The sequence below is a fragment of the Sorex fumeus genome, unplaced genomic scaffold, assembly GCF_029834395.1.
Source record: "Sorex fumeus unplaced genomic scaffold, SorFum_2.1 ptg000013l, whole genome shotgun sequence".
In the NCBI taxonomy this organism is placed as follows: domain Eukaryota; kingdom Metazoa; phylum Chordata; class Mammalia; order Eulipotyphla; family Soricidae; genus Sorex; species Sorex fumeus.
In genome coordinates this window covers 18,591,219-18,616,951 of record NW_026606070.1, presented here as the reverse complement: position 1 = coordinate 18,616,951, position 25,733 = coordinate 18,591,219, and the positions used below count along the sequence as shown (strand labels likewise).

General features: G+C 37.8%; 1 protein-coding gene and 1 pseudogene across 1 annotated transcript in view; one reads left to right on the top strand and one right to left on the bottom strand.

The window, feature by feature from the left end:
• LOC130020675 (transmembrane protease serine 11C-like) overlaps nucleotides 1-25,733 on the bottom strand; it is a 57,148-nt gene that overhangs the window by 12,436 nt on the left and 18,979 nt on the right. Inside the window, exons 4-5 of the mRNA XM_056111302.1 lie at nucleotides 18,178-18,245; nucleotides 13,858-14,021 (exon numbers count right to left, since the gene is read on the bottom strand). Coding sequence (XP_055967277.1) covers nucleotides 13,858-14,021; nucleotides 18,178-18,245 — 232 coding nt within the window. The remainder of the gene's footprint in view (nucleotides 1-13,857; nucleotides 14,022-18,177; nucleotides 18,246-25,733) is intronic.
• Nucleotides 786-882, top strand: LOC130020851 (uncharacterized; annotated as a pseudogene).

Below are 25,733 nucleotides of genomic sequence, written 5' to 3'. Positions count from 1 at the left end.
TAACTCAGTGGTTTGGATATGCACCACTGATGTACTCACATCCTCTTGACCCTTGCCTCCCACTCCCCTTGCTATCTGTCTCTTCTACCACCTTTGATTTGGTCCTTTACTTTTTTTTGCTTTTTGAGTCACACCCAGTGATGCGCAGTGCACAGGGGTTACACCTGGCTCTCCACTCAGGAATTACTCCTGGCAGTGCTCGGGGGACCATATGGGATGTTGGGAATTGAGTCTGGGTAGGCCGGCCGCCTGCAAGGCAAATGCCCTACCCGCTGTGCTATCGCTCCAGCCTCTTGGCCCTTTACTTTTATTTAATCTACTACTGATGGCATTCAAGTCTCAATAACTCTTTTGAATGGAAAATGATAATTACTCTACTTTCAAGACAAGAAACCCATTCAAGTTTATATTTTCATCTTCAAAATTAATACCCCCAGGAGACTGGGGAAATACTGCAGTGGCTCATCACTTCTCTTGCATATGGTTGACCTGGATACCACATATTGACACTGAGCACTGTCAGGAGTAACCCTGAGCATAGAAACAGGAGTAAGTTTTGAGCACAACTAGGTGTGGCAACTCCCCTCACCACCCCCAAATGCCAAATTAACATTCTTTATGTGGTAAGTTTCATTTTCAAAGCATTTAGTTTGCATACTATACCATACACTTCAATTTAATAAAAAGACCGATTCAGCATTGTCTGTTTATTCTCAGACATTTAGGGAATATTGCAGTATGAAATTTTTCTGTGGGGCCTCACATCCTTGCAGAACTGCTATTGAATCGCTTCTCAGTCTTTTGGCAAAGATCACATGTAGTATCTGTTCTTATCAGAATTACCATTGATACATAAAAGTTTATTTTCAAGAAGGAATTATCATGGCTTTATTATAAGTTAAATACCATAAATTTCAATGTAGGTTCATTTTTATTATGCTCTTAGATTTCTAGAAATCCAGGAGGAAGTATCCAGTTCTATGTAACAATTCCATTTTTTTTTTACCTTACATTGCACAACAAATCTAGAGACAAAAGAATTCCTTTCCCTATAGACTCAACCTGTCCGAACAGAAAGACAGACACAGTCAACAGTCATGTGTGCTGAGTCCGTAGTAGCCACACCTAGATCAACAGGGAGATGGCGTATTTCCTTTAATTTAATTTAATTTAATTTAATTTTTTTGTTTTGCGTATTTCCTTTTAATCTCTCAGATCTGCCTTCCAGAGGTTTATTCTTATTTGACATGATATATTTTGAGTTTTATTTTAAGCTTTGTATGTTGAATAAAATATATAGGACCATAATAAAATTGTTTGGAAATAACTCTTTTAAGCTGAGTGGAAAATGTTAATTCCTCTACCTTCAAGACAAGAAACCCAACTATGTTCATAGACCTTTTCTCTCAAGGTTTCCTTCACTTATGCATGACTTGCTAAAGGGAAAAATGTCTTTGATCTGTCATTTTTTTTAGAAATATTTGTATTATATCAGAGTTTACTATATAACTATCACTTTGATAAGTACAAGACACATGCAATGGACAGGGAAATAATTTAACCTGTTAATCTTTTGTACTGAGTCACTGCCATGCATCTTTTGTTTCTTCTTTTTGACTCATAGTCAGAGGCTGGAATCTTTTGGATTTACCTTGGAATCAGGGTCTCAATACAGTAACCTTAGATACTCTGTTTACCATATATGTAAATGTGCCATACAAGGAAGTGACTCTGCCCCAGGGAAGAAGGAGATACCATCAAAGGATAAGATCAATCCATTTTAAGAAACAGCTCAACAAATACTCAAGGGTCAGGAATGAGTTTTTGGATCCTAAGAACCAATGAAGAACAAATGAAAATTCTGCCCTCGGCGAACTTGCAGTATAGCAGAAGAGATGTACAACTAAGTAGATCATTGAATATCCTGTTGTAATAGGACAGATACGAGGGCTTGGGGCTTTAGTGTGCTAAACAAAACCATATAAAAAAGAGGGATTTTGGAGATGTTAAACATGCTTTTGGTGGGAGTCAAGATGTTGTCTTACTGAGGCAAAATAAACACAATTTACTCACTGTTAAATGTTAGAAGAAAAGTTGCTTAGATGGTTTCTTTTTAAAAAAATTTTTTATTATTTTATTATTTAATTTTTGGGCATTTTTTTTCTTGTCAGACCTTGTGTTGCTCAGGCCTTCTGGCTCTGCACTCAGGGATCACTCCTGCTGGGCTCAGTGAACCATATCAGTGATCAAACCTGGGTTTAGTGCATACAAGAGCCAGGTTCTATCTACTGTACTTCTCTGGCTTACAAAGTTATTATTATAATTTCCATACACATATTTCCAACCCCACACCCATCACTGCTTACATGGTATCTTTAAGGGATTTTGGATCTTTGTGTTACAGGTCCATTACTTTAGTGTTGCGGGTCCACTTATGGCACCTTTCTGGGGTTTTAAGTAAGAAGCACGATTGTATACCATGTTAATAAGGAAGACTCCCAAAAAGCCTAGGAGCTAAACATTGTGTTCCTTAAAGGAGGAAATCTGAAACAGAATAATGATGGGAAACTAAACTGCATGAGTCTAAAATAAAGGAATAATTTTGTAACAGTGGTAGATAAAATTTTATTCTGATAGTGTATATCTTACATTAGATAAAATCTTTTTTATTATTGAGTGGAGTGTACCTAAGTTAATCATTTGCTTGTTGAAGGACATCTGTAGTGTATTCATTTCTGTCTATCAGGAAGAAAATTTCCCACAAACATTTATGAACACATTTTTATTTGTGCACTAAGTCATTATTTGCCTGGTAATGCCCAAGGTGCAAATTCCTGGAATATGGTAATTGCATATTTAATTAAAAAAATCAGGATCTGCTGGACTACATGGTTAGCATGTGGGCCCTTGGAATCAGTCCCTGGACCTCATGTTCACTGACCAACACTGGGTGTGGCCCCCAAAACAAAACAAAAAGAAATTACCAAAGTGTGTCAGAGTGAATGTGCCATTTTGTGTTCCCATAAGCATTGTATGAATAATCAAGCTTCTTTATATGCTTGGCAACACTTGAGTCTGTCATTGTAAATTTTCATTGAAATTAAATATTTTAAAATTCATGTAGAAATACCTCATTGTAGTTTCAAGTTGTAGGTCTTTAGTTATGCTATTAAGTTTCTGTTCATTTGCTTATTTGCCATCTCTATACTTGTTGGTCAGATACCTCCATATCTTTTGCCAGCTTACTTTCTTTTCTTTTTTTCTCTCCCTCCCTTCCAACCTTCCTCCCTCATCCCTCCTTTCCCTCCCTCTCTCCCTCCCTCTCTCCCTTCCTTCCTTTCTTCCTTCCTTCCTTCTTTTTTTTTTTTGATTTTGGGGTTGCACTTGGTGGTTCTTGGGGCTTACTCCATGATCTATGCTCAGGGAAAAATCCTGATGGTCCTCAGGGGACCATCTGGAAGGCAGCTATGCTAACCACTATACTACCAATTCAAGGGGACCATCTGGGGTGCTACATACAAGGCAAGCACTCTACCTGCTGTACTATTGCTGTGTCCCTTTTTTTGCCAATTTTCTAAAATTGGCAAAAAGTTTTTTTTTTTAATGTTGCCAAACTTTTTTTTAAGGTTGCCAATTTTTTTCCTCCTACTGATTCAGGATTTCTTTCTTTTTTTTTTTCAGGAGTGCAAGTTCTGTTGAGGAAATTTTCCATAGAATGCAATCTAGACCCATCAATACAGAGATGTAGATTCATCTGCATTGGTGAGTAACTGCCACCTTCCACCCAATTACCTAGTGGTTGATCTCCACTAGGTAATTGCTGCTGACACAGGACAGTCACTGATTTCTAGTATGTTTCCAGAGACTGGATCAGGAAAATCCATCTGTCTGGGGAATACGTTCTCCAGGGCTCCTGGGGTTGCTTCTGCCGCCAGAATCATTCTACTTTTTCAATTGAGCAGTCTTCTTAGTTGACTTCCTACCTAGAACACATTTTTATTGCTGGTGGCTTGGTAAAGTGGGGAGGAAGGGAGGTAGACTTGAGAAAAGAGTGCTTCCCTCTCTCTGCTCGGGGAAATGCCTGGATTGTGTCAAGGCTGGTTAGGTTACTACAGCACCTCCACAGCACAGATATTCATGTCCCGCCAACCGTCTGAGGCAGCCTTCAAGGTGCATCTGTAGTCTACTTGTTTCATCTAGCATGGGGCAATCCTGGCCTCCCGATTTCTCCAAGCCATAGGCTCACACAGGAGGGAGAAATTGCTCTTTGCAGAAACAGGAAGTTGATCCTGATCTTGACTCAGGAGTGGTGGTCCATGGCCTACTCTTGCAAAAAAGAATCTCAAGAAGGGAAATAACAAAGCAAGGTAGTTTTAATTGACTGAAACTTAGAAATACATGAGGGGATAGAGAGAGAAGTATGTGTTCAAAAGAGAACACAGTTTTCTCAAGAGGGGAAAATGCAAGCAAAGATACATAAAGACAAGTAAGTGAGATATGTGTTTAAGGGAGAGCACAGTTTTGAAGACTAAAGCTAATTTAGGAAACTGTGTGTTGTGTGAGTGTGTGTGTGAATCTTTTAATGTGTGGAAAGCAAATTTTCCAGTTGGCGCCTTGTATTTTAATTATTTTAACAAAGTATTTCACTGTCACTGTCACTGTCCTCCCATTGTTCATCCATTTGCTAGAGCGGGCCCAGTAACATTGTGAGACTTGTTACTGTGTTTGGTATATTGAATATGCCATGGGTAGCTTGCCAGGCTTTGCTAAGCAAGCGAGATACTCTGGGTAGCTTGTCGGGCTCTCCGAGAGAGGGGCGAAGGAATTGAACTCTGGTCGGTCATGTTGGCCGTGTGCAAGGCAAACGCACTACCCGCTGTGCTATTGCTTCAGCCCAACAAAGTATTTTAAAGAATAAAAAGTTGAATTTTGATTAGGTCGAGGAATTTAGAATTCAGTCAAGAAGTGTCAAGGAAAGAATGTGATGCAAAGCATGTATGGTAGTAGTTCAGGATTTAATCCATTTAATAATGGATCTAGATTGTCAAGTGAATTTAGAATTCACTGAATAAGGCCTATAGGGGTATGATCTACTAATACACCTTCTTGTATTGGTCTGGAATCTAAGAAATGTATTTTTTGTGTTTAAAACTGAGTTATTTCCAACAGGTAAGGTAAAGGCCCTCCCGTTGATCATTGATTTGCTCGAGTGGGCCCAGTAACGTCTCCATTGGAGACTTTGTTGTTACTGTGTCTGGCATATCGAATACTCTCGGTAGCTTGCCGGGCTCTCCAAGAGAGGCGGAGGAATAGAACTCGGGTCGGCCATGTTGGCTGCGTGCAAGGCAAACGACCTACCGCTGTGCTATTTCCAACAGATAAAACAGATAATTTAGTTGGTATTTAAGTAAATTGGGTTCATTAGATAGAATATCTTAGTATAATCATTTGAAATTCAAATCTGGTTATAAAACATTATAAAATTATAAAGTCCTTCTTTTACAAGGATTAGAAAATAGAAATTGCTGGTTTGTTAAATCGTTAGTTTATTTTTTTTAATTTAATAAATCTCTGTTTTAATTTAGGAAATTTTGTAGGGTACATGAATTTAGAATATATGTTTTACATTAGTATAAATGACATCATTTATTCTCTTAAAGCTAAAAATAAAATTACATCTTCTCCATATAAAGTGAACCGTTTAATGAGAGTGACGCTCAGTTTAATAATACCATAAATATTCATAGAAAAATAAAAAGAAAATGATTTGCTTTATTAAAAAATGCTTAGTGACTAGATAAGCTAGAAACTTTTTGTAAAAGTAGATGATAAAAGAATGCTAGAGAATATGCAAAACATGTCATTGGAGGCACTGTCCTCTAAGGCCTCGTTCTGTTTTCTGAGGGGGCCACACCCAGTGATGCTCAGGTCTTACTCCCGAGAAGCTTGGGATACCAAGTAAGGTGCTGGATGCAACCTGAGCAATATGCAGAGCAAGTGCCCTTTCCACTATCTCTCTGGCCCCTGAAGGCTCATTCTTGCCAGGGCAGCAAAACAGAGAAAAATTAACTGGCTCAAAAATTATATGGAGAGGTCAATAAAAGGGGTTAGTCACAGCTTGGGAGAAAATTGAGAATAAATGACATTAAATATAGTTAGATGAATAATTCTAAAGTTTCTTTGGAGTTTTACTAGTATTTTGAGTTAACCAAAGGTCTATAAATTCAGACTCCTTTCAACAGAGTGGTTTTAAATAGTGGATTCTTCAGTGTGCCCATTACTTTTATGAATAATTCTAGTATCCGTTTCTATATAAATACAGAAGAAAAAGTGGCAGGGAAAAATGTGTCAAGTATATAGTACATATAAGTCGTCGGTAGCCCTAGAATTTCACGTTCAGTTTTATCTTAATGAAAATTGCCTTCTGGCTCTATCCAAGATATTGATGGAGGCAGATCAGCAAGTGACAACTGTGAAAACATTGAGTTCCAGCTTTTTTCGTTCATAACTGTTTGAAGAAAACATGGAATAATATACTGCTTGCTGATGGCTTTTTGTCAGATCTTGTTGTAAACAGAGCTATACTTAACTAAACAAGATTGGAGAGAAAGGTTTTGGGAAGTCAGTTTGTAACCCATTTCTATTTACTCTGGGAGTTCCAAATAAGGTGTGTATACTTCCTCTCCTTAACCCAGACTGGGAACTTTGCATTGTGAATTCTGATTGATATTCAAGGGGCCAAGATAAGGACTTTCAACTTTTGTAACAGCATCTGGGTCTTATGCTTGTTCTGGAAAGGTACATGCCCACTGAGCACATTCACATGGTGATTCCAACAGTGTAAGTATGTGACTTTACATATTTTCATGTAAATCCTGTCTAGCCAGGGCTACATAGACATCCTGAAATGTGAGAAATCAAGCACAGCCCTATGTTTAGTCACTGTCACTGTCACTGTCCTCCCATTCTTCATCGATTTGCTCCAGCGGGCCCAGTAACATCTCCATTGTGACACTTGTTACTGTGTTTGGCATATTGAATATGTCACAGGGAGCTTGCCAGGCTTTGCCATGTGGGCAAGATACTCTCGGTAGCTTGCCGGGCTCTACGAGAGGGGCGGAGGAATCGAACTCGGGTCGGCCATGTTGGCTGCTTGCAAGGCAAACACCCTACCCACTGTGCTATTGCTCTAGCCCATGTTTAATCAAACTATATATATAGGATAGGCCAGATAGGACTACTATGCTGCAAACAGAAAAACTATGGTTAGTTTTATTCCTCCAAGTACACCAATTTTGGTGCAGGTAGTTAAACTTTTTTAATGTTCCAAAAATTAAAGTTTCAGTCATTTCTTTAGGCAACTATTCTCAAAGAGCTGTGTTGCTGATCTGTAGGCCTTGAACGAAGAACTAACCCAAAGCCAGTTACCAACATTGAAAATGATCCAATATGTTTTAATATGAGGATGTGAAAAAAAAATGAGTAAGCACAACCTCTGTTTGCCATAAAATTTCCAGGCATTCTCTAGTGCAGTTTTCTAGATTTGTAATTTTTATAGTCACCAGTGTTGCTGTAATAGTATTTAGTGAAAGATAGACAAGACTAATTGTCCACTCTTCTCCTATTTCCAGTGGAGTTCATAGTGAGATACAATGGTAAAACATGGTATGGAGGCAATCAAATATTGATGAATACAGGATTCAGAGAATTTTACACGTTTAAATAATTACAAATGAGTCTTTCATTTGATCTTCAAGGCATGAGAGCTTCCCCCCCCCTTTTTTTGGGTAACACCCAGCGATGCTCAGGGGTTACTCCTGGCTCTGTACTCAGGAATTACTCCTGGGAGTGCTCAGAGGACCATATGGGATGCAGGAGGTAGGGGGCTAGAGGGCAGAGTGTGGGAGGAGGATTGAACCCAGGTCAGCTGCATGCAAGGCAAACAAATGCCCTACCCACTGTACTATCATTCCGACTCTGACTCTGCCCTGGTTTGGGAACTTTTTATCATTATGGAGCAAGGAAAGATCTTAATGCTCACTCTCAGGGCTGGCAGCAGACTAGGAGGGCAGGAACAGTTAATTTGAAATTCTGCCCTAGCTTCAGAGAATTGGCAAGGATCGCATTCACTCTACTCTGATCTAAGGGTTGGGGCTCTGTCTCTGGTCTTAGTTCTTGATTATTTCTGTGGAAGTATGTTTCCTGCTCTCTGTTGATACTGGGTTCTTTAATGCAGTGAGTATTGTTTAAACTCTCTTAAAGTGCCTGGATAATGTCTAAAACATATTGTATTATATAATAATGCATATCTTGTTTTGTTCTTGGGGATCACACCTGAACGTACTCAGGGTTACTCTTGGCTCTGTGCTTTGAGATCACTCCTGGCAATGCTCCAGGGATCATATAAGGTACTGGGAGTATCAAACTTGAGTCTTCCACATACAAGAGAAGAGCTCCTTATTTGCTGTCTATCACTGGTTCAATAATATAAATGTAATAAGCTTTGTCTTTAATAAATTTTAAATTTGATTCCTCCACCCCTCTCGGAGAGCCCAGCAAGCTACCGAGAGTATCTCGCCCACATGGCAAAGCCTGGCAAGCTACCTGTGACCTATTCGATATGCCAAACACAGTCACAATTGTCACAATGGAGACGTTACTGGGCCCGCTCAAGCAAATCGATGAACAACAGGACGACAGTGACAGTGACAGTGATTGAATTTGAGAAATACTTAAATGAAATTTTTTTTTCTTTTTGGGTCACACCCAGCGATGCACAGGGGTTACTCTTGGCTTTGCACTCAGGAATTACTCCTGGCAGTGTTTGGGGAACATATGGGATGCTGGGAGTTGAACTCGGGCTGGCTGCTTGCAAGGCAAATGCCCCACCCACTATACTATCTCTCCAGCTCCTAAAAGAAACATTCTTAAAAGTAATTTTTCTGAATATGTTGCAGACATGTTGAAATACCAACAAAAATAATGCTCTGTATTTCTCCTGGAAATAAAGTTAAAAATCAGAAAATAAGGGCGATTAGAGAAACTAATTAATATACCAAAAATATTACTGCAGCAAAACTTATATTGTTAAATAAGAAGGTCCAATATACCCTCATTCACAGGCTATTTATTTGATTTCCTAATTTTGGCTAAATTACTGCAAAATATTTAAAATAAACTGGAGGAAAACAAAAGGAAAACTGTTGGAAAGAATAGAGAAAACAGAAAGAATAGTAAGAACTCTGCTTGACATTGAGAAAGAAATAAGATATATAAAACAAACATGAGAACTCAGAAAGCCAAGTTTTGAGTCATTTAGTGATGGCACCATAACCCTACAAATTTCTAAATGCTCTGAAAACACTAAAATAACAACTATATATTAATAATGTTCACAGTGATATTAGGAAAGAGGAAAATATTGTTGATGTATAACTTTAACAAGATTTGATAGCACAGCAGTAGGGCATTTGCCTTGCACGTAGCCAGCCCAGCCGAGCTGGGTTCGATTCTTCTGCCCCTCTCGGAGACTCCAGCAAGATACAGAGAGTTTGCCGCCCACACGGCAAAGCCTGGCAAGCTACCCATGACATATTCGATATGCCAAACATAGTAACAATAAAGTCTCACAGGGAGTTGTTACTGGGCCCGCTCAAACAAATCGATGAACAACGGGAAGACAGTGCTTCTTTCTACTAATAAAAGATATTATAAGCTAACTTCAGTAGTTTTGGTTACTTTGAAGTATATGTCTAGGGAATGGTGAAGGCCTTACACTACTTTTATGAAATATTTTTGAATATTTTATGAAACATTTTGCTGATAAAACAGGTCGAGAGAGATGAAGATAACTTGGTTAAAAAGGACACACTGCACAATAAAATGCTATAAAAATTGTGCTCCAGAACTTACCAAATAGTGATTGGTTAAATTGCTTGAAGCATGGTAAAAATAAAATCCTTCATCATTTTAGGATTAAATTACATAAAAAAACTTGTGTTCTAGTAAGATAATACTCTAGTGTTGGCCAGTTGCTTATAAATGAGTTTTAGGTCAGAGTTTCATTTTTGTCAAATGCTTGGTAGTAGATCAGGACTCTCATCCTTATATATAAAGGTCCGTGTTAATTATCCTTTCTGTTTATAATTTACATTTTAATTTTGACTAATTATTATTTAGAATAAGTATTTAAAATACTTTTCATGCCTAGTCAAATCATTAGCTTAAGTGTACCAGTATATACAAGGTGGTTTTGTATAAGGGAATGATAATTATTTTTAAAAGAAATTATTACCATACCCTTAAGTATTCCCATTAAATTTATGAGCATTCAATTTTATAAAACATTTCATTTAAAATACTTACTTTAGCTCATAATGCATATTTCTGCCTTTACAAGGACGATTTATATTTTTAATTTCAATTCTCTACTAGAGAAGCTAGATTTTTTCCTTTCTCTATTCCATCCTTTCTTCCTTCCCTCTCTTTTCTTTGATTAAGCTTAAAAATAAGGAGATTATATAAGCAGTCACATATATACAATTAAAAAAATTAATTTTGTTAACCAATTTTAAATATTGATATTATCTTAATTTTAAAGATGAAGCGATAGCACAGCGGTAGGGCACTTGCCTTGCACGCAGCCAGCCTGGCTGAACCAGGTTCGATTCCTCTGCCCCTCTCTGAGAGCCTGGCAAGCTACCGAGAGTATCTTGCCTGCACAGCAAAGCCTGGCAAGCTCCCAGTGACATATTCGATATGCCAAACACAGTAACAACAAGTCTCAAAATGGAGATATTACTGGGCCCGCTCGAACAAATCGTTGAACAATGGGAGGACAGTTTTTTGTTTTAATATAATTTAAGCATGAGTGAAGTCAATTACGATAAGTTAAGGAACTTGATACATAATTTTTTGGGGGGGTGTTTGTTGGTCTGTAGCCCACACTCAGTGCTGCTCAGAGGGTACTCCTCGCTCTGAACCTGGAAATCACTCCTGGTGGTGCTCAGGGGACATATGGGATGCCAGGGATCAAACTGGGGCCTGCCTCATTTAATGCAAGTGCCTTATCCTACTACACTATATTTCCAGACCTTGAAATATAAGACATTTTTTAAGAAAATGAATTTCTTCATGAGCAGGGGAAAACTATACCTTAATTATTTTTCCTAGATTAGTCAGTTTGAAAGTATTCTACTATAGTGAGTTTAGAATTGGAGAAAATAGTGACCTCTAATTGGTGAAGACATTCCATAATTCTGATTTGTTAGTACCTTAGAAGATATAGCACTTCCATTTTTTTATGGTATTCAGGAATGGGTAGAAAATAAAATTACATGTTATGTTCACAGAATTTAATAATTGAGCACTTTTATATACATAGTCTATGGGTGGCGGTGATATTTAGTAGTATACATGTACAACACTTGACATCAGGCCTTTCAAACTGAGGTTCTGACGTAACTATTTTATGAAATGAGTAACTTCTTTACTATTAGCATCTATGTATGACCATGCTATTTTTTAAAAGGCTTATTTTTTTGTGGAGCCTCAGTTATTGAGAAAGGTGAATTATATTCCCTGCTATTCTGGTTATAAGTTGCATTGTTGACATTAAGGAGTTCATTAACTCATTTAGAACCACTAACTGCTACAAGCCAGGCCCTGTTTCAGGCTTTGAACATACAATGTTAAGGGAAAAAAGACATGGGATTTGCTTTCATGATTACTAAAGAAAGATGCAGTCATTCATCAAAAACTGATCTTAGTGAATCACTTTAGTGGGTATAGACTTAAAAACTTGAGAAAATACACCAAAGTGAAGAAGAACTTCTCTGAGAACTATGCCAAAGACATCTGACCTTGAGTAAAATTGTTGGCAAATATAGTGGTCATAGAAGCCAGTGCACTGAAAAAGCTGGGCTTTGAACACGTTGTGACAACATGTCTTTTGTTTGTTTGTTTTTGATTTTATTATTTTTTTTAATGAATCACCATGAGATACAGTTACAAACTTAGAAACTTTTGTGATTATGTTTCAATCATACAATGATCAAGTTCCAATCCCTCCACCAGTGCCAAATACGATGGCAGCTTAGTACCTGTATTGTCAACGATAACACCCAAAAGGAAAGCAGAGGGAGTAAAAGCGGGAAGGATACTCTGACAACGTTTTTAACTGCTGTTGTTTAGCAACTCTCAGCATTATTTTAGTTTATCACCAGATAACAGCATTGAGTCTAATCTACATTGCATTATGTCATAGGCAAATGTGAAAAATGTCTATTTCTTTGGGCCAGGGAAATACTTCAGTAACTGAGCCCATATTTTGCACGCAAGAGTCTCAGTCTGATTTCTGCACTGTAGGATCCTTCAGGATTGCCAGGGGCAATTCTGAACAGAGAGCCAGAAGTAATTCCTGAGCACACCTGGGTTTGGCCCCTGGAGTCTCCCATCCCCCATCCCTGCCAACCTTGTCAAACTTCACCAAATATATTTATTTAATGATGATCATGAGAGGTGAAGGAGGAATAGGGAGATATGTTATTAAACATTATTAAACATAACTGGAGGCTAGGAAAATACCAAAGCATGCTCTGTATTTGAGTATGCACTTAAAAATACATTATTTTAGAGGAAGTATTTACAACTCACTGTTGTCCACAAATTGCAGAACACTTTAATAAATGAAAATGTTATATCTTGAAGATAATATGTCTAAAGCTAAATTTTTGGGGTGAAATTTAAAATTGGAAAGCTACTTTTTTTGTTTATCTGTGTTCTTTTGTGTTTCTTAGAAAAGATATAAGGGGGGAGGTTTTAAAGTAAGAAAGGTAACAGGAGTCAGAGGAAGGGGTCTTAGACACGTTGGTAGTGTTGAGATGCAATATATCTAATTATCTGAATCACAGAGCCAAGACAAATGAAAGCAAGATATTTAGCAGACAAATTTAAAAATATGTATGTCAAGAAGACAGGCTGTGCTTGGGAGCAAACTGAGGACATAATTGGAAGGAAGTTGACACTGGTGATGGGATTAGTGTTGGAACATTATATGCCTGAAATTCAATTATGAATAACTTTGGAAAACACGATGTCTTCATAAAAAACTTGAAAAAGTAAACCTCTTATAACCTGAGTGGAGTCATTTATCAACAACACAATGATTTCTTACTCAGGAGAAGCATGTTCAGGTTTGCTTTGTGATCTTTTTTGGTGTTTCAAGCAAATATACCCTTGGCCTAGTTTTTTTTTTTAAATTTTAGCAAACATTTTATCTATTTAGTCCTTCAATTAGGGATAGGCACACTTTTCTGTTCTTGTTTATATTTATTGCAGCAGGAGCTGATCGCCTAGCTTAGCTGTACCAGGCAGTGGATATACTCTTTCAAGATTAGAGAGGCACTTCATGGTAGTGGAAATGGAGGAAGTTGTCCCTGCATTTTAGAGGCTTTCTTTCCCCATACTAATTACCAAAAAAAGACCAAAAATATTTAGTTTGTGTATAAGGGTGGGAGAAATATGCTCATTAAAGAACTATTAAGAAGTTAATTAGTGTGCCACCCAACTCCAACCCCCCAATAAGAAGTTAGCATCATTTTTTAAATGAATAAAATTATATGAGACTGATTAGTTTTTAAAAAAACCCTCTATTATCCAGGAAGGCATAATTTCAAGAATACAAGAAGATATTTTAAATTGATGAACATGAACCCTTATTTCTTTGCAATAATTGAAAGCAAGTCTCATTGTACATGAAATGATGAAGACAGAAGTGTTATTCTCATCTGCATAATAACACACCATATCTGAATTAAAAGATGAAAATCATTCTGTACCACACATAAAAAAGCTTACCTGAAAATCTAAATGAAGAAGAATCTATAGATAAAGATCCAGTTTTACCCTTCAGCTTCTCATGCAAAAGGGCTTCAATCCTATCACGAAATTTCGCTGCATTATTTTTATAACAGGATTTAAATTTCAGCACAGTATGTATTAGTACTTTCCCTTTGGTTCGACTGCAAAAGAGAAAGGGACAAATAAATTATATTTTTACTGCTGAGTACTGCCCATTTTATCTTTTGTTAAGTATAGTCATTTTTCCCTTTGATTAAGTGGAGATCCTTTTCCCCTCTAGAGAATGGGAATGGCACTTGACAGACACGATGAACACTAAAGAGAGTGTATTTAGACTCAGGGGAACCAAATTTGTATTATAGGACCACCATTTGTCAACCCCTTGACTAAAGTAAGGTGTTGGAAATTTTTGTAATTTAAATTTTATTATTTTTATAATGAGGATGATGATTTTATTTTGGGGGGTTCCCATATAAATATTATAAAATGGTAGTTATGGGGATATTTTTGAAAAAGCTCAAGGTTATACCAAACTCATTTATTACTATAAGTGCATCCATATATTACAAAGCCAAAATGGCTTTATAGAAAAGGTCATTACCAAATAACAAAGTGAACAGTAATAGGTAAGAAGAGTGCATTATGTATTATTGTGGTCTTTATTTCTAGTCAATGGAGACGTTACTGGGCCCGCTCGAGCAAATCGATGATCAACGGGAGGGCCTTTACTTTACTTTACTTCTACTTTATTTCTAGTGGAGACACAATTTGCAGTAATATTTCACTTTTCTCACCTATTAAAATGATTGAGCAAAAACATTAGACCAAAATTGTTTAAATTGTGACTTGAAAATACAAATATTTAAGCCAGAAATTTTATAAAGAAATAACTACTGCTAACTTGATGGAATATCTGTTCTATTCTAGTCTTTATTTCTGTGCTTTCTTATCCCATCTTAAGCATTTTTTCTGCTTTTGTTCATTTGAAAATCTATTGCTATTCCAGATCTTAAAAATTTCCATTCTTAACATTTTTTTTCTGGCCTTTATTTTCCTGATCATCATCACCAGATGATGATCAGGATTTATTCCTGGCTCTATGCTCAGGAATTACTCTTGGCAGTGCTCCAGAGACTGGGATACTGGAGATCAAACTTGTTCAACCGTGTGCAAGGCAAGCACTCTACTCACTGTACTATCTCTCTGCCTCCTCTAAACATTTTTTGGGGGGCTTCTTTGGGGGAAGCACAGTTGTCATGGCTGGGAGCTTACTCTTGGTTCAGTGCTCAGGGATCACTCTTAGTGCTCTGGGGACTTTCTGTGATGCCAGGGATCAAACCCTGGAACATGCAATGCAGGTGCCCTACTTACTGTACTGTCTCTCTCTGGCACAATTCCAAACATTTATAACACTCACAAATAGAAGCTATGACAAAGATTGAAGAGTTTTAAAGTGATTATTAAGATTTATTATTTCAATGAAATTTTTCAGGGTAATTGAAAATAAATGGATTGGTTAACTTTAATATCATCTGTTATTACTTTGGGTTTCAGAAAGCATATATACTAGGTGTTCATTGCTTGAATTTTCTAAAATGTTATTCTCATTGTATGATGCTAAGTCTTTAGTAATTGCATGTTAATTTATTTAGTATTTTGTCTCTGTTTTTATGCATTTTAATCATTTCTTGTCTAGTCTTCAGGGCAAAGCCCTTTGTATCTTTGGAATAGACAAGGACATATCATACTACTGTTTATAATTTGCTTAATGCTTGATGTGACTTTGAACTTTTCTCCTGGGTCAATAACAGTCTAACACCAAACCAGATCTAGGCATACGTATTCTTAATCTGAAATCATTTGGGTCCTATGATACTTTCTTTCACAGAAAATATAATTTAAGGTCATTTTAACTTTGCTTTTATTCTCAATTGATGAAACAAGCCTTATTCTTTTAAAATGACAATTCCTGTAATGCTTTGCTACAGATACTTTTCCTTTCTATTCCTAAACTTTTTATTTATTGTTCATCTATTAGTCCAGGTAATATTCCAGGCAAATTTGAGCAACCCGTTATACCAGTATAAGAAAAAAAATTCTGATCCAAAGCTAACAGAATGATCTAAATAAGAAAACAAGATACTAATCTTTGAAATTAAGTAAATGAAGAAAATATAGCAATGACTCAAAGGGTAGAGGTGCATATTACAGGTCATTCAGGGAAGCCATCGTTGAAGTGAAACTATATTCAGGAAGGAATGAGCCATGTTAAAGTATGCAGGCAGAATGTTTTAGACAAAAGAAAGGGAAAATGCAATGATCCTGATCAAAATGGTCTAAATGTTCCCTGTTAGTGTAGTAACTGTAAAACATGTCTCTTCCTTGATTTACAAATCTGATATCTCTACTTTTAAAAAATATATTCACTTTAAAAACTTATAAATTATTTCTCTGTATTTTTGAATTTTTGTAAATATTTTTGTAAATCTCTTGAAAGTCTCTTAACTTTTCCTTTTAATCCCCAAAAATACTATGTCTTGGGATGTAACTAAAAGTCAATAGCATCTCGTCTGCCTGGGAGAGTGGAAACTTAGCTGTGGGAAACTTTGCTCCATTTTCTAAAATTACTGGTTGCCCCAAAGATATAAGAAGTTTACCCTCCTTTGGGCAAAACTCAGTAATGATCAGGCAAAATCTCCCTCCCATCCCAGTAGCTATAAAACCCTTTTTGTCCTTTCTTTATTTCAAGAGAAGTAGGATTTAGTTCTGGCCTTTCTACCAATTACAGTAATCTTTAGTCTTTCTTGTCTACTTCAGCTCACCTGGTGTTTTGACAGCCCTGCACTGGAAACAATTTTGGTATGTTTATATTGAACAAACAATAGCAAAGAACAAATATATAAACCCCAGGTGAGTGAAGATATGGGAAGAGGTTGGTGAGAGGAGAAAGATCAGATTCGTGCTCTGGGCTAAGTAAGGATCTGAAAGCTGTAGCAATCTGTCAGCGGAGATTTTGTAGGGAGTTAGTTGCTCTTCCAATTCACTTTCTGTGGAGATGTGTGGTGTCTTAGTGAAAGTTCCTACTCATTACGCTTTGTGTAGTTTAGATTATGGTAGAGCAAGAGTTAAACTTGGAGATCAAACAAACTGATACAATAGTCTATGTAAGACCTATGGGGTTAAAACTATAGCCTAACTAATTAATGAGTTCACTAATTTATACCATGTTTTGGGACCGCACTCAGAGCTGCCCAGGGGCTGCTCTTGGCTTTGTGCTCAGGGACCAGATGTGATGCTGAGGATCTCAACAGGTTAGCTGCACGAAGAGCAAGTAATCATACAAGGTCCTGAATGATCTCTCTGGCTCTATGACTTGACTTTTTTTCTGTTTTAATAGTATGTATGACATGAGCAGGTAACTTAACCTATATTTGCTTCACTTTCCTCATCATGTGTACAACAAAAAACTAGCATATGCATACAATAAAGGGTGGTTAGCAGATTAATGTGTTAATATAAAATTATCTGGTAAACCATTTATTTAAATATAAGCCAAGAAAATAAAGTAGCTCAAGTATTAGTTTTATGGAAATGTAGATTCCAAAGCATATTACATTTTTACATTGATTTAACAGTTAAGATATTTTATACCTAGTTACGATGTTACATTTCCCAACTACAGTCTGAATAAGCATCTTCACAGATTAAAAACAGTTATGCAATGGGACTATAAGAGGGGCACAAAGGTAAAGTAAAAGAAGAAACGTAGGTGAATATAGCTACATATGCACTGCGTGAATGTTAGAGGTTCTGGCAAACTATACACATTCAGTTTCAGCCTATTCTCAAGTGGAAGTGTTGGACTTCTGTGGCTAAATATTTTGACTTTTCATCACATTTTGAAAATTATTAAAAGATGCTAAATTTACCAAATTTTTCATTTAACCTTTAATTCTACGCTGAATTTGGACCATTAGTTACCAGTTTACCACTCTTGGGTCAGGTGTGGGTATCTGGTTCTCTACAGATTTCACATTTTCTGTATGAACTTGTGCACAGAAATGAAAATACAACTATGATGTAATCTTACTATGATACAGTCAGTAAGGATTCTTGGTTCTGGTTTCAAGTTAAATTTTTTTCCCCAATTAATCTTGTATACCTTCTTTAACATTTGAAAATGCTAGTGACTTCAAGACTCCAATTCCAAATTTATATCTACTTTTAAGTTGATTGCAAGAAAAGACAGTTTGAGTGCAAGATATAATTTCAAGGGACAAAATTCCTTTTTTTGTGTCTACAAACTACTTTACATACCTTACTTGTACAACATGTGATTTGATAAAATGTCTTCCCAGCTTGGAGCCATGAAATGTTTCATTTATCTGTTAAGATGTAAAGAGGAAAATGACCTATGCTTTATTAAAACATTTAAAAATTTTCAAGTGTATAATTTCCAAATATATTCAATGTAAATAAAACAGTATAAGAAGCCTTATGTTTCCATTATTAATCTTCACCGTTATCAATAAATTCTCAAAACAGTTTCATTTTACCCCAATCCCAATCCAGGAACTAAATATATTAATAATAGCATCAAATATGTGATGTTAAAATGGCTGCAGATCATGTCCTCATTAAGAAAAATATTTAATCTGTGCTAAACATAGGTCTTTCTTAAAATAATCCTTATACCGATTAAATTCATTTACTTAAAGCTCTGAAATCAGTAAATGAAGTAATAGTGATATTTTTTGTGTGTGATAATTATATGCATTTTTACCTTCTAACTATAGAATGGTAGAACAGATGAATTTAAGAATCCATTAATATAGTCAGTCTTTCCTGGTCAGACTTTTATCGAACACCAATACTATGAAAATTAACACAAATGTCCCAAGAAGATGTTTCTAAAATTTTATGAACTATGGCATTCCTCTTCCTATGTGACTGTCAACCATTTCTCCTGTATTTCAATGATATGTTGCCAGCAGTCTTAAGGTTGGACTCATAAAAATTTGAGAAATCTTTCTCACCTGTTCCTGATAATAAATCACAACTAGAATTTTACAGAGATCCAGATATCAGATTTGCAACACCCAGGATTTTTTTTTTTTAGTGTTTGGGAAATGATTTATTTAAAGAGAAAGCAGACCATGTTGCTAAATCTGGTGTAGGTATTTTTATTTTAATATAGAAGTACTGTTATTTATTCAGCCAACAATTAGGCCAATTGAATTGGGCATGAATTCCACCTTACTTTTTTTTCATTTTTTATAATTTTATTTCTTGAATCACTGTGAGAGCAGTTACAAAGCTTTCGGGTTTAAGTCTCAGTCATACAATGAAACACCCATCCCTTCAGCAGTGCCCATTCTCCACAACCAAAACCCCCAGTATACCCCCATCCCACACCCTCCCCCTACCTGTGGGGCAGATGATTTCCACATCACTCTCTCTCTACTTTGATCACATTCAATATTTTAACACCAGACCCACCATTATTATTTGGGATTTTACCACAACACTCAGATCTGCTGAAAAAGAAATAGTAGACAATTTGTTTCATATTGCTAGTTATGAATAACATATACTGTCGTGCAGCTGCAGTAGTGGCTGCGTGATTTTGAAATTCTGAAATTTTAACAATTAAATCTGGAGGGATTTCTTGCCAAAGCCTGCTGGGTTCCGAGATTTGTTCCTGAGTCTCTGGGATCATGGCTGTTAAGCAGCTTGATCAGGAGCCAGAGAGGTCATTTGTGGGTGGTGACTCGAGGTATCATTGGGGCAGGGAGGAAAGGGCCAAATCAACCCCCATCCCATGAGGCCCCACATGTCTTGTCCCTGAGGGCCCAAACCTGACTGTCCAATGGCCTCTGGAGAATGGCGGCCACCTAACCGCCAAGGGGGAGCAGGCGGAGGGATAGCACCTTTTTCCCCCTGGGGTTGCCTGGCGACAGTAACCTACTGCAGGGTCTGGATGCATTTCTGCAAAAAGCCACTGGGTTCCGAGATTTGTTTCTGAGTCTCTGGGATTATGGCCATTAAGCAGCTTAATCAGGAGCCAGAGAGGTCATTCATGGGTGGTGATTTGAGGTATCGTTGGGACAGGGAGGAAAAGGCCGGCTCCACCCCCATCCCGTGAGGCCCCCGTGTGTCTCGTCACTGCGGGCCCAAAACTGACTGTCCAGTGGCCTCTGGAGGATGGCGGCACTGGGCAAACAGGAGGAACAGCCAAGACACAAAACCTACTCCCACCTGGGGTGGCCCAGTGCCGGTAACCTACTGCAGGGACAGGACACATTTCTGCCAACAGCCGTTGGGTTTTGAGATTTGTTTCTGAGTCTCTGGGATCATGGCCATTAAGCAGTTCGATCAGAAACCAGAGAGGCCATGCCTCCAATTATATAGCTGAGCCTGAGGTGGTTTGTGGATGTGTCTCTCACATATCTAACTTTTGGCCGTTTACTTTCTTGGTAAACTTTGCGCCAAGTTTTTGAACCCTGGCCAGAAGCACAGCAGCAATTTGGGGGTATCTGGAAGTCTAAAGGCACCATCAGGCTGCTGATGCACTCGCCTCACAGGTACAGATTGACCTGCTGGTGGCACCTTACCCCCCACACCCAGGATTTTTAGTTTGGTAATGGTAGACCTTTCAAAATAGCAACTCATTACTGGAATTATAGATTTATTTTACTTTCCTGTTGGTACAAAGCAGTTAGAACTTGCTAACATATTCAATAAATATCTACTGAAAAAGAACAATAAATAAGATAGATAAATATTTTCTGGATATAGGATTAAGAAAATAAGCAACAAAGGAAGAAGTATTTAAAATATAATATTTTAAGATCGTGTTAGATGTGAAATTAAGTAAAATGATGTGGTCATTTTGGGGATAGCATTTGGGTGATCAATTAAGATTTCTTTAAAAAAGAATTGCGTGGACCTAAAAGATTAACTCTGACAATCTGTTTTTTTCTTAAGCTTTATAATGCTTTAAGGATTTATTTATATGCATTATGTATAATGTGCCAATTTTATTTATTAATATTTTATAGTTTTTGTTGTTATTATGTCCATTTGGAAATAATACCCTTTGCTAATTTTTGTTATTAAGAAAGAAGTTACTTTTATGTATTGTTCTGGTATTTCCTCGTCTTATAAAACACAGTTATTATTTCTATGACTTTGTCTATTTAGTCTTTAAAATTTAATATATTTAATATTTAAATATATAATAATATAGCAATAGTAACTGATGTCCTTTTCTTCACTTTAATATCTACTTATTACTTACTTTTTTATTATTTCACTGGTGTGAAGAGTGTTTGGCTTATTTCTTTGATTCATGAAAAGATCATAAAAAGTAAAGTCATAAAAGCAAGGTCATGCAGTATTTGCCCTCTCTACTTTAATACGTTTCCCTTAGCCCCATCTACGTTGTAGCAATAGACAAGATTCCATGTTTTCTTTAGTTGAATAACATTCCATTGTCTGTACCACGACTTTTTTTTTAAAAATTTTTATTAGTGAAACACCATGAGGTACAGTTGTAGACGTATACATTTTTGTGCTGGGGTTTCAGTTATACAATGATCGAGTACCCATCCCTCCACCAGTGCCCATTCTCCACCACCACTGATCCTACTATCCCTCCCACCCCTCATCCTCCCCATCCCACCCTGCCTCTGTGGCAGGGCATTTTTGTTCTCTCTCGCTCTTTTGGGTGCTGTGGTTTGCAAAAGAGGAATTGAGTGGCAATCATGTTTGTTCTATAGTCTACTTTCAGCATGCGTCTCCCATCCTGGGAGGAACCTCCCAACACCCTTTATTTGGTGCTCCCTTCTCTATCTGAGCTGCCTTTTCCTCTAGCATGTGCAGCTGGCCTCCAAGCCATGGAGTAAGCCTACTGATACTTATCTCGGCTATTCTTGGGTGTGAGTCTCCGATTTTGTTACTTTATGTTCCCCAGATGAATGCAATCTTTCTGTCTGTTCCTCTCTTTCTGATTCATTTCGCTTAGCATGATACTTTCCATGTAGTACAACTTGTATGTAAATTTCATGACTTCATCTTTTCTAACAGCTACATAGTACTCCATTGTGTAGATGACCAAAGTTTCTTTAGCCAGTCGTCTGTTCTCGGCACTCAGGATTTTTCCAGATTCTAGCTATTGTAAACAGTGCTGCAATGAACAAACAAGTACAGATGTCACTTCGACTGTACTTCTTTGCCTCTCTGGGATATATTCCCAGGAGTGGTATTGCTAGGTCAAATGGGAGCTCAATTTCTAGTTTTTTGAGAATCGTCCATACTGTTTTCCAAAAGGGCTGAACCAAACGACATTCTCACCAGCAATGAAGGAAAGTCCTTTTCTCACCACATCCGCACCAACACTGGTTGCTTTTGTTCTTTTGGATGTGGGCCAGTCTCTGTGGTGTGAAATGATATCTCACTGTTGTTTTGATCTGCATCTCCCTGATGACTTATGGTGTAGAGCATTTTCTCATGTGCCTTTTAGCCTTTCGGATTTCTTCTTTGAGAAAATTTCTGTTCATTTCGTCACCGCATTTTTTGATGGGATTGGATATTTTCTTCTTTTGGAGTTCAACCAGTACTTTGTATATTCTTGATATCAACCCTTTGTCGAATGTGTAGTAGGCGAATATCCTTTCCCATTCTGTAGACTGTCTTTGTATTTTGGTCACTGTTTCTTTTTAGGTGAAGAAGCTTCTTAGTTTAAGATAGTCCCATTTGTCTATCTCTGTTTTCACTTGCTTGGCCAGTGTATCACGACTTTTTTATCCACTCATCTGGGATTGGAGTTTTTCCCATATCTTGCATATTATATACAGCACTGATATGAATATGTACGTCATATATAATTTTTAATCAATAGTCAAGGAGCCTAGGTCATTAGATGAAATAAAGAAAGTTTTTTCAACAAATGATACTGGGGAAATTGAAGAGCCATGTGGAGCAAAAAAACAAGTAAAAGAGGAAGAAGAAGAAGTTGAAGGAGAAGTTGAAGGAGAAGGAGAAGGAGAAGGAGGAGGAGATGGAGAAGAGGAGAAGGAGCCGAAGGAGGAGAAAGAGGAAGAGGAGGAGGAGGCTGCATCCCATCTGCTGAATCCCATCTCACACCATATATAAAAGTTAACTTAAAATGGATTATAGATCTTCATATTAGATCATATTAGATCATATTCTATAAAATACACCAAGGAAAAACCCAACTCCCAGAAGAGAACAGCGCAGAGTCTCCTGCCTGGCTGTCCTCACTGGGGCCCCTTGGAGGGGAGCGGGTTGAGTTTTCCTCCCCCCCCCCCCACCCAGGGCTCTTGCAGCCGAAGACCTCCAGAACTAGCCACCACCATGCTGAGACCACTCTCCGCACACATGAAGGTACCGGCAGGGGAACAAAGACACGCAGGTCCCGGGGCTGAGCTCTCCAAGCCTACTCGGATTGGGGCTGAGCATCCTCCACCCAGATCCTCCAAATTCCAGTAGGCGGGGGTCACACCCACCAACTGGCCCCCTGGCGCCATGTAATCCCATCAATGGCCAAGACTCAGAGACTATAAAACCCAACTCCTGGAACAGAACAGTGCAGAGTCTCCTGCCCCCGCGCCTGGTTGTCCTCACTGGGGCCCCTTGGAAGGGAGCGGGTTGAGTTTTCCTCCCCGCCCCAACCAGGGCTCTGGCAGCCAAAGACCTCCAGAACCAGCCACCACCATGCTGAGACCACTCTCTGCACACATGAAGATACCGGCAGAGGAACAAAGGCACGCGGGTCCCGGGGCTGAGATCTCCAAGTTTACTCGGATCCAGGGCTGAGCATCCTCCACCCATATCCTCCAAATTCCAGTAGGCGGGGGTAACACTTACCAACTGGCCCCCTGGCGCTGTGTAATCCCATCAATGGCCAAGACTCAGAGACTATAAAACCCAACTCCTGGAAGCTTCGGCCGCATCTTATTATCTCTTTCCTACTTTGGGCAAACTGGCAGGCTACCGAATGTAACCTGCCCACACGGCAGAGTCTGGCAAACTCCCTGTGGTGTACCTAATATGCCAAATACCAGTAACAATTATGGGTCTCATTCTCCTAACTCTGAAAGAGCCTTGAGTTTGGCACTTTATTAAAAATCTCATGGCTAGGATGAAGGAGACATTACTGGGGCCTGCTCGAGGCAATCAACACCAAGGAAAACATTGACAAATATCTCCAAATTATTTACCTTAGGGGTATATTCAATGAGACAAAGTGTTTAGTTAAGATTCAAAATATGCCAGACACAGTAACAACAAAGTCTTCAATGGAGACGTTACTGGGCCCGCTCGAGCAAATCAATGAACAACAGGAGGGCCTTAAAAAAAAAAAGGGACCAGAGCAATAGTATATCAGGTTGGGCTCTTGCCTTGAACCTGTGTTTGATTCCTGGCACCCAATATGGTCCTCCAAGCTCACCACATGTGTCCACCAAATTCAGAGCCAGGAGTAAGCTCTAAGCACCCCAAACATTCCCATCCCAAAAAAGGGAAACAATTGGGAGTTTAATAGACTAAAAAACTTTTGTAAAGTGAAAAAATGGATAAAATAAAAGTCATCTTACCGAATAGGAGATAATATTTTCACTTTATAATCTGGTGAAAGAGCTAATATCAAGACATTTAAAGCTCTCAAAAAACTTCAAACAAACAAAAACCAACTCCATGAAAAAATGGGGAGAGGACATGAACTGAAAATTTTTTAAAGAAGACATAATTTTGATCAACAGACATATAAAATATTCATCATAATAGTAAAAAGTAAAGGCCCTCCCATTGATCATCAATTTGCTCGAGCGGGCCCAGTAATGTCTCCATTGGAGACTTTGTTGTTACTGTGTCTGGCACATCGAATATTCTCGGTAGCTTGCCGGGCTCTCCGAGAGGGGCGGAGGAATCGAACTCGGGTCGGCCATGTTGGCTGCGTGCAAGGCAGACGCCCTACCCGCTGTGCTATCGCTCCAGCCCTCAGGAAAAAGTAAATCAAAACAAGGAGATAACACCACACACCAATGGTTTATGTTTGGAAGGCCAGAAACAGTCAAGTGTTAGCAGAGAAATGAAATAAAAGGAATTCTAATTCATTGTTGGTAGAAATGAACTCCTTCAGCCTTATGAAAAACAGTATAGAAACCATCCAAAAGCCCAGAAATTGAACTCCATATGACCCAGTGGTTTCAATCCTTGGTATCTACTGATTTCATTTTTATTTCTTCTATCCTTGTTTTCAACTGTAGAAAAGAACACTAGTGCATTATAATTTTTCTTTTTTTTTTTCTTTTTTGGGTCACATCCGGTAATGGTCAGGGGTTACTCCTGGCTCTGCACTCAGGAATCACTCCTGGTGGCTCTCAGAGGATGACATGGGATGCTGGGAATCGAACCCGGGTGGACTGCATGCAAGGCAAGCACCCTACCTGCTGTCTTATCACTCCAGCCCCCTTATTATAATTTTTCTTAGTTGTTTTTGTGTTAGTTGATGTGTGAATAGTAGCTCTGTAATGTTGGCTGTAATGTTTGAGTAAACCATAGATCTGTTTTAATTCTTCTTGATTGGAAACTACAAGCACAATGATTTCTACTTATAAATAAAATCAGGATCTTAATTATTAAAGATCTTGGATAAGAGTGTAGAATAATTTTGCATTTAGGATTACTGATAGAATTTTATTTTTCTGATATATTTTGAAGCGCATGAAATGAATTATTATTAAAGTAATTTTAATCTGAAATGCAGCTAATTGATATCAGATATAAAATCGTATTATTATAATATTTTCTTTAATATTTTTACATTTAAAAACTATAATTTCTGAGTA